Source organism: Uloborus diversus, chromosome 9, assembly GCF_026930045.1.
Source record: "Uloborus diversus isolate 005 chromosome 9, Udiv.v.3.1, whole genome shotgun sequence".
In the NCBI taxonomy this organism is placed as follows: domain Eukaryota; kingdom Metazoa; phylum Arthropoda; class Arachnida; order Araneae; family Uloboridae; genus Uloborus; species Uloborus diversus.
In genome coordinates this window covers 131,579,386-131,589,193 of record NC_072739.1, presented here as the reverse complement: position 1 = coordinate 131,589,193, position 9,808 = coordinate 131,579,386, and the positions used below count along the sequence as shown (strand labels likewise).

General features: G+C 33.0%; 2 protein-coding genes across 2 annotated transcripts in view; both read left to right on the top strand.

The window, feature by feature from the left end:
• The first annotated feature begins 3,721 nt into the window (after nt 1-3,721).
• On the top strand, nt 3,722-4,818 carry LOC129230498 (uncharacterized). The gene is given in 2 exon segments (XM_054864900.1): nt 3,722-4,570; nt 4,573-4,818. Coding segments are annotated over 2 exon segments (1,095 nt in total).
• A 258-nt stretch (nt 4,819-5,076) lies between these two features.
• Nucleotides 5,077-9,808, top strand: part of LOC129230497 (spatacsin-like) — a 43,505-nt gene continuing 38,773 nt past the window's right edge. Inside the window, exon 1 of the mRNA XM_054864898.1 lies at nt 5,077-5,102. Within this exon, the coding sequence (XP_054720873.1) occupies nt 5,077-5,102 (26 nt within the window). The remainder of the gene's footprint in view (nt 5,103-9,808) is intronic.

The window sequence follows — 9,808 nt, the reverse complement described above, 5'->3', positions numbered from 1 at the left end:
TTGAAATTTCAATCCTTTTGCATCTTGTAAATATTTTGATGCGTTCCACAATTGGAAGTTATTTTGACATATGCTACGTTAATTTAGCGTATTTTTCGTTTAATTTCAATAATTAACGAAGGAATTATTTTAGAAACCACGATAACATTGAGCTTATTCGGACTTCGCGGAAAATTGCATCTCGCGTTTGAAATTTCAATCCTTTTGCATCTTGTAAACATTTTGATGTATTTGACAATTGGAACTATTTTGACATATGCTGCTATAGATTAGCTTATTTTTCATTTATTTTAAATAATTAACGAAGGAATTTTTTTGGAACCCATGGCGACATTGAACTTACTCGGATTTCGCGGAAAAATGCTTCTCGCGTTTGAAATTTCAATCCTTTTGCATCTTGTAAATATTTTGATGTGTTCCACAATTGGAAGATATTTTAACATATGCTATCTTAGTTTAGCTTATTTTTCGTTTAATTTTAGTAATTAACGAAGGAAAAAAATTGGAAAACATGACAACATTGAGCTTATTCGGACTTCGCGGAAAATTGCATCTCGCGTTTGAAATTTCAATCCTTTTGCATCTTGTAAATATTTTGATGTTTTTGACAATTGGAAGTTATTTTGACATATGTTGCTATAGATTAGCTTATTTTTCATTTAATTTCAATAATTAACGAAGGAAATATTTTTAACCCATGGCAACATTGAACTTACTCGGATTTCGCGGAAAAATGCTTCTCGCGTTTGAAATTTCAATCCTTTTGCATCTTGTAAATATTTTGATGTGTTTCACAATTGGAAGTTATTTTGACATATGCTACTTTAGATTAGCTTATTTTTCATTTACTTTCAATAATTAACGAAGGAATTACTTTGGAAACCACGGTAACATTGAACTTACTCGGACTTTGTGGAAAATTGCTTTTTGTGTTTGAAATTTCAATCTTTTTGAATCATGTGAAATTTGAAATATTTTTCCCAATCGAATGTTATTTTCCCATATGCCACCTTAGATTAGCATGTTTTATGTTTAATTTAGTAGAAAATAAATGTTTTATGGGAAACACAAACCCGGACCTCCTTATAACTGTTCCAACAAATATAATATAAATAAATGAATATTAAAAAAAAAATTAAAAAACATAGCAAAAAAAAAAGAAACACATATTTGAGAAGAAACTTAAAAGATATATTTGTTAAATAATCATTAGATGAAAAGGTTAAAGTACTTCTTTAACTTTAATTATACACATAAACTAGTGATGTGGATCGGGTAAATACCCAGCGGGTAGGTAAATATTTTTTGGGTATTTACCCGGGTATTTACCCAAGGCCTGAGTAAATACCCAAAAACTGGGTATTTTACAAAAAATGCAAAAAAGTGAATGGGATTTTTTAAAAAAAATCTAAATATGAAATAATTGGTAAAACTGATATATACATATGTATTACACAGTTTATAATATTTTTTATTGAAAGACTTGATGAAATCATGAAAGAAACATATCGTGAACCAAAAAATCTTTCTTTTCAATGTCATAATTGGAGAAGTATAAGCAATTCATTATGAACTTCAGGATTTCAAAATCACAATCTAGGTTAGTCATATCCAAAATAAAAAAAAAGGAAGCATGAGGGATGTTTGGAAGAATAAACTGAGAAGTTATTAAGACTATGGTGTTATTTATTTTATTGATATTTAAGTGATAACATAGAAAATATAGAAACAGTTTTCACATTAATAAGCAAAAAAAAAAAAAAAAAAAAAAGGCAAAATAGTCTTTTCTGTTGCCTTGCTCATTTGCATTTGCTCCCCTGTATGGTGGGAAGGTAAATATTTTTTTGGGTATTTATCCGAAGACAGGGTAAATCCCCTAGTAATTGCGCATTTTGCAAAAACGTTTTAGGTAGTATTAAAAGGTGACTATTTTCTATTTTAAACATTAACCCTTAAATAAAAGATTAAAAATTTTAAATGTTTATGTATAGTATGTGTGTGTATATATATGTGTGTGTGTGATACAGAATACACCTGAACAATTGAACTAAGTTTGGAGGAAATTTCTGCATAAGATATCGGTAAATAAATAGTAATAATAAATTGAGCGACATTTCGTTACATTTTGATGTCATGCAGGGACATATTACTGGGTTATAAAAGACTAGGAGCTCAAAAAAAATGATGTTTGCTATTTTTTTAAATCAGTTAAGCTTTTTACTTTTTGTAGAATGGCTTTTTATATCTGAAATTTGTGTATCAACATTGATTAGGCATATCCAACACATTTAATGTGAATATCATATTAGATTGCTAAGCTGTTTCAAAAAATAATTCTTTAAATATGTGATCAAAATACAATTTTTGGGCAAAAATTTATTGTTTTGTATATGGTTGGTTGTATATATATATATATAAAATGGAATACATACAGAAAAGTATTTTAGTTGAATATACATTTTTGAAATAAATACCCAGGTATTTACCCATTTTGGGTATTTACCCCTAAAAATAAATACCCGGGTATTTTACATCACTAACATAAACTGAACCTTATATACTTTTACCAGAAAATTAGCAAATAAGAGTGGGTAGCTGTCTGATTTTGGGATGCTATTTCTTTCCATTACTTGTCAGCATTAGAAATTATTGAAAAATCTTATTGGTCCTTTGGACCAGTTAACATGAATAAATACTGGTCCCCAGACAGCATCACTGGTTAATTTTTTGCAAATGTGATACTTTGAAGTATAAATATGAAAAATATGAAAATCATGATAATTTTCAAAATTAATATGATACATATTGAGGAATCCTTGGTCTTAAGTTTTCTTTTACTTTCAGGACAAAATCATAAGGATCTTTTGAAAAACCATAAGGTGTCGGCCATAAAGGACTACATACAAGAAATTGCACCAGGTCATAATTCACTTGTACGTGGCGCTTCTACATCCCAAGAGACTGTCACAACCGTTGTCCAAGAAGTCACACCATCTTTGGAATTGGAGTCTACGACTACTAATGCAGCAAGAGCTCTTAATTTGAATGCTGACACTACTTCTGCAGAAGTAAGGTGGATTTTAAAATGTGTTGAAAGTAATTTCTCCTTTAACTCGTGTCAAGATGTGGGAGACATATTTCGAGAGATGTTTTAGCGACAGTGAAATTGCAAAATCTTTCTCGTGTGCTTCCAACAAAGCATCATATTACTTGTGCTTTGGCTTAGCACCATATTTCAAGTCCAAAGTTTATGAATGTGTAAGCACATCAGGAGACTACTGCATTCTGTTTGATGAAACCCTAAACAATGCCTTGCAAACGAAACAATTAGATGTGTTAGTCCGATTTTGGGCTGAGGACCAAATTGTTACTAGATATATGGACTCTAGTTTTCTGGGCCACTCAACAGCAGATATTACAGTGGCACACCTGATGAGCTCGTTGAGCAAATTAAATTTTTCGTACTTAATGGGAATATCTATGGATGGGCCGAATGTTAATTGGAAGATATTTACAATGATTCAAACTCATCTTAAAAATGAATTTGCATGTGAAATACCAAATATTGGCAGCTGTTCTTTACATAGTCAACAACAGTTTCAAAAAAGGGTGCAGTGAAACTGAATGGGCTCTAGATGATTTTTTAAGAAGCTTATATTGGCTGTTTAAAGATGCTCCAGCACGGAGAGAGGACTATTTAGAGACATCAACAACAAAGCTGATGCCTCTGAAATTTTGTGGGCATAGATGGCTCGAAAACGGTCCTGCGGCCCAAAGGGCCTTAGAAATATTAAATGATGTAAAGCAGTACATTTCATCTGTAGAAAAGGGCCGATACAAAGGAGCCAAGTGCAAATCTTATTTTGTGGTATTAAATGCATGCAAAGATGCTCTTCTGCCAGTAAAGCTTAATTTTTTTATTTCTGTAGTTAGAATGCTTCAACCATTTTTAGCAGGATTCCAAAAGGATTGGCCAATGTTACCGTTTTTGGCTGATGATTTAAAGAAATTGATCTTCAACCTATTGGACACTTTCAAAGTTTTGAAAAGTAGTGTAGTGTCAGACATGAAAAAAATGTGCGATTTTTCAAATGTAAATTTCGATGAAAGTAAAAATAGTATCAGCAATGTTTCAGCTGGCTTTGTCGGAAATAGCTTGCTTAAAAAGCTAGCTGCGCAGAAGGAAATCAGTGACAAAGCTGTTATGGACATTCAGCACGACTGTCAGAACTTCATAATTGCAGTGGTGAAGAAGATCTCTGAGAAGTCACCAGTGTCTAACCAATTTGTGAGATGTTTATCCTCCTTAGATCCAAGGAGGATATATCAAAATAGTGACAGTTGTCACAAAAAAATGAGTATCATTCTGAAGGAGTTAGTTCGGTGCAAAAAAATAAATGAAGATGATTGCGACCTAATTCTTTTGGAATTTTTAAATTTTTTAAATTCAGTGGCAAATGATGAGTCGTTTAAAAGTTTCGATGTATCAACACAACGGTTAGATGTGTTTTTGATGAATCATTTGTGCACGGATGAGTATAGACTGCTGTGGGGGGTCATAAAAAGACTATATTACTTTTTTCCCACGGACAGGCTAGTGTGGAACGTGGTTTCTCAATTAATAAAAAAATTGAGACTGAAAATATGAAGGAAGAAACATATGTAGCCAAGAGGCTTGTTAAAGACGCATTGGCTTTGAGTGGAGGGGCGAAAAATTTTGAGGTGACAAAGGAAATCAAGATAGCTGTTAGAGGAGCACGGCAGAAATACCGCCAATATCTTGAACTGAAGGCTGCTGAAAAAAAAATTGGAAAATAAAAAGAGAAAGAATCACGATCAAGAGATCACTGAATTGAAATCGAAAAAAGTCTGCCTGGAGAAAACTGTGGCAGAACTGGAAAAATCTGCAGACAGATTATTAGAAAAAGCTGAAGCGACTGAAAATGTGTTGTTCTTGAAACAAGCAAATAGCTTCAGGAGAACAATTAAGGACAAAAAGTCTGAAATTGATGAAATTAATGAAAAAATTAAGGGAATAACTCGGACTTAAAATGATTATTGTTTTTCTTGTGCAACATGCTAATTTCAGGGCTTTTAGTAAGGTGAGTCAAATAATTATAATCAAATTGTTAATTAAACCCATTTTTTAATTTTTTATTCTGTTTAAAAAAGTGATAGCATAATTATTAGGGATGCACCGATAAACAAATTGGCAAATAACTGATTAATCGACCAATCCAATGCTTTTTCTGCCGTTTAATTGGCAAAATTTGATCAAATTTAAATAAAATGAAATACTCATGATTTCGGCATTCCAATTTAATAGTCCTGGAATTCTTAATGTCATCCAACTTATGCCAAGCCCTGCAATTATTTCCAATCTTTTTGATGTTAAAAATTGATTGTATGCAAATTATAACTTTTAAAATAAGATGTCAAAAATATTTGTTCAAAATGTACTTTTTTTAAGGATAATAAATACTCTTGATAATTTAAAAAACATCTTGTATCAATAATGCAGTGTTCAGGCTGAACTATGCTTTACCTGGAACTGATAAATGTAAAAAAAATTACTTTGATGAAAAAACTTACACGACTGCGTCAAAGTTGAGTTCTTTCTTCAAGAATTTGGGTTAAAAAAAAAAACTGTAGCGGGTAAGCGCGAACCCTGAATAATGGCTATGAATTGTTTAATTGCATAGACAGTAAATTTTCTTTTTCAGGGAATTCATTCTGTTTCGTCACAATGATCCAATTTTTTCTACCCAAGTTGTCAAATTAATTTCTTGTACAGTAGTAAATTGTTTTGTATTTGCACTTGAATGAGCCTAAGAATTGAACATTTAATTCTACTGTACATTACCTTAGTGTCCGTTCTTCATGTGATTCAAGATTTTTAAGTTTTTGAAATTTATTTCACGTAAAATCCAGATATAATCATTATAATATTGTACAATAATTACTTCCGTCTTCTCAATTATCTGAATTTTTCATAGACACTTCCAAAAAATTGAGTCCTTGAAAATTTTGTAGAAGTCCTTAAAAAGTCCTTGAAAAGTACTTGAATTTCATTTTCAAAATTGTGGGGGAACCCTGAAAGAGAAATTGAGTGTTTGGAAAATATGCTTTAATTACTGGACCGTTCCATAACCACGAATTTACATCGATATTCTCTCAGTTTTCCGCCATGGGCTTGTTTTGTTTGCAACGTGCTTTTCGAGGAGTGGCTTTTCGACTCTCGCCATTTGACTTTTTTAGGTATAGCTCTGTTATTTCCAACTCACTGCATTGCAGACCGATGAGTTACTCGCCATTCTCCCTGTTTTTTTTCGAAATAATTGGCTCTAATTGAAAATTTAGCCTTTCCTCATGCTATTTTCGATCATTCTTTTGTTTTTTTTCATTTGCGGTTTTTTTTTTTGCAAACTTTACACGCATAAATGAAAATTATGTACACTCTTAAAATGTCTTAAAGAGCTGAATCTGAATCACCGATTGAGAGTGATTGCTGACAAGATGAAATGTTTTCGCCACATCAAAGGGCGTCCACATACCAGGTAAAACGGAAACTATCAGGGATTTTGAATATTTCAAGAAAATGGGAATTTTGGAAATAATCGAGTGGAAATCTCAAGCTGGTTGGAATCTCCGATGAGCAACCGTTCCTGCATTTTTGACAAAGACTTTAGGAATCACTAAATTCCAATGTCATTGAATCTAACAATCACTAGAATAAATATGGGAGGGGGGGAGAGAAAGAAAAGGAGAAAAATAACGGCAGCACGAATTTGCGAAAAAAACGCTGCTCTTGCAAAGAGGGTAATCAGTTCGCAAATTAACCCACGATACTGAGGTTTTAAAAAGTTGATATCTTGGACAATCTAAGAGGGGGGGGGAGGTGTTACTTAAGCGTTACAGTATAAACTATCGAAAAACTGAATTGAAAGCCATTTTTGAAGCTAGGAGTAGTTTGATATTTCTCCTCTGAAAACTCTTAAAACTTATCAGTCTGTCTTTAATGATGTAAAAGGGGGGAGGGGGAGGTTTAAAAAAAAATCAAAAATTTGGAGTCTTAAAAACACTAATTTAGGCAATCTTTGGTGAATTTATGAGAGATGGTTTTGGTGTTTTAACATGAAAATGTTTTGAAGCTGATGTTTTAAAAACTATTTGAGGCTATAATTAAATGGACTTGAGTGAAATGGCATTTTGGACCCTCTCCCGAAAAGTGTTTGCAATTGAAGTCTTAAAACTTTTAAGCTGTCTTTGGGAATGTCAAGAGGGATGGAAGGGGCTCTCTTTAGGCGAAATTCCGACACTGGAGTCTTAAAAGAGCAACTTTAGACTGTTTTGGGGGTTCGGGGTTCCCCTTTCCCAAAAAATATTCAAAGCTGAAGTATTCAGAACTCAGTTTTAGGTAATCTTTAAAAGATTTAAGAAGAGGGAATTCGAAGGCTTTCTCTCAATAAGTTTTAATATTTTCGTTTCTGAAATTTTAAGAGCTTTGTTTCGGGCTATCTTTGGATGACTTAAGGGGGAAGGGTGTAGGAAGGTTCTTTCAGAAAGTTTCCAAAATTAAAGTATTAAAACTTTTAGGCTGTCATAAGTCATGTTTATAGGTAAGAGGGGTACTATTCCTACAAATTAATTTAGAAACTGAAGCCTTAAAAATTGAAATTTAGGACGTTTGTGGTGAACTCAGAAGAAGGATTTCGGGAGTTCTCTTCAGAAAATGTTTTGATGCTGAAAATTTAAAGGAATATTGGAAAGGATACCTTGTTTAAAAAATATATCTACTTCACTGAAGCAATTTTTTATTGCTAATTTCAACACCTGCTATCTTATAAAAGAATTCTTTTTCAAATGAAGACTGTGTGGGGGAATGGTGCCAATTCATTATCATTAGTCGGCCATACCCTTCCCCCACCTTTCCTTCATTTCTGGTTTGTTGGCGCTACCTTATGTAGGACATTCCGATCAGAACTGATTTATGTTGCAAAAGTTAAAACCTTATGTCCTAAGCGATTTTATTGCTGCAATAAAAATGTTTACGATCGGCAAAAACTAATGGTGCGGCGCTGCGAACGCTTTTACCCCCTAACATTATCCAACATCGTCTAAAATTGCATTTTTGGAACTTCAATTTCAAAATATTGCCCAAGGAGGGTTCCTGAACTCCATCCCTTCCATAGTGCATTCAAAAAGCTTATAAACATTATGAAAGATGGAGTACAATTTCATTTTTAAAACATCGATTTCTGGGAGAGCCCAGAGCACCCCCCCTCCCTTTCTCTAATATTTTTGAAAGCTGCCCAATATTGTTATTTTGGGACTATCAGTTTGAAATAATTGATGTAAGAGTTCCTGAACCCCTCCTTTCCCAAAACTTTACCAAAATGGCCTACCATAGCGTTTTTTGGACTTCAGTTTGAAAAATTTCTGGGGAGAGTCCCCCAGACCCCCCCCCCCCTCCACTTATTGCTGGATTTTAGATTTTTTCTAATTATGATGTCAAAATGCTTAAATATTACAATTTAAAGGCTTAAAATTTAAATCGAAAAAACAGATTCCAAACCTGGCATTGTAAAATCTACAACATTAATACACATAAATTTTTCCTTAAGCCTGCATGCGGGCAGGGGGGGGGGGAGCTGAAAATATTTTCCGTCTTGAATACATCACCAAACTTGCACCCATGTACTGCAGACACGTGTGTCGGTCAGATGTCTTTTCATCCATAAACTCATTACTTTTTGCACTGAAAAAGGCGTTCCCTGTAATGCCGAAACATATAGTCTGCAGTAATCTGCGAATTCGTGCTTTTCTGATGTTGTTTCTTCTTACTTTAATATACAGTTGGCTCTCTTTTTTAATGACTTTCAAAGTACAACAAAAAGTTGTTCTTAAGTAGAAAGCGTCCTTAAATGGAATGCTTTTAACACTATAGTGGACTATCTGGGACCGTGAAAAGCCATAGTTAAATGGAGAAAGTTGTTAAATAAACCGTCGTTAAACAGAGAGCCAACTGTTTATATATCAATGCACATCCAATACCGTTAAAGTCTCAGACTTAAATTTGGCAGGCATGTCCACATGATTACAATAGTATCCACTAAGAAAGGATTTTTCGAAATATCAAATAATTCGGGAGAAATTAATTAAAATCCCTGAATTTCTGTGAAATTTAAACCTGTAATTGAAATTTAAATCCCTTACTTTCAGAGGCTTTCCTCCATTCAAATAATTATTCAGTATTTCATCTCAACTTTTGGTTGATAGCGAATTTTAAAGATATTGTTTTTGTTTCTCATGTGATTCTTCGAGGCTTTTCTCAAGTCAAATAATGTTTCAGTCTTCTGCTTTCACTCTTTCAAAACTGGAAACAAAGTTTTTAAGAACATCATCACCAACGGACTATCCTTTTGAATTTAGAAGAGTGAAGTTTCCTGTAAAAGTTTGCTTTTCAATAACCGTTAATAAGTCACAAGGACAGACATTAAAAGTAGCAGGGATCGATTTAAGAGAAGACTTTTTCACACAGCCAATTTTATGTAGCTTGCTTCAGAGTCAGTTCATCAAGCAGCTTAATAATTTTAACACCAAAAAAAAAAAAAATGTTGTATACAAATAAGTTCTTGCTTAAACATAGGTATAACAATAAAATGTGGATGGTCTCCATTTGCAAAGAAAATCAATACTTTAAAAGGATTGTTAATGACATTTAAGGATCGGTTAAGAACAAGGACATATATATATATATATGTACTAGAGGACCGGACAGACGTTGTTCTGATCAAACTTTGTAAAT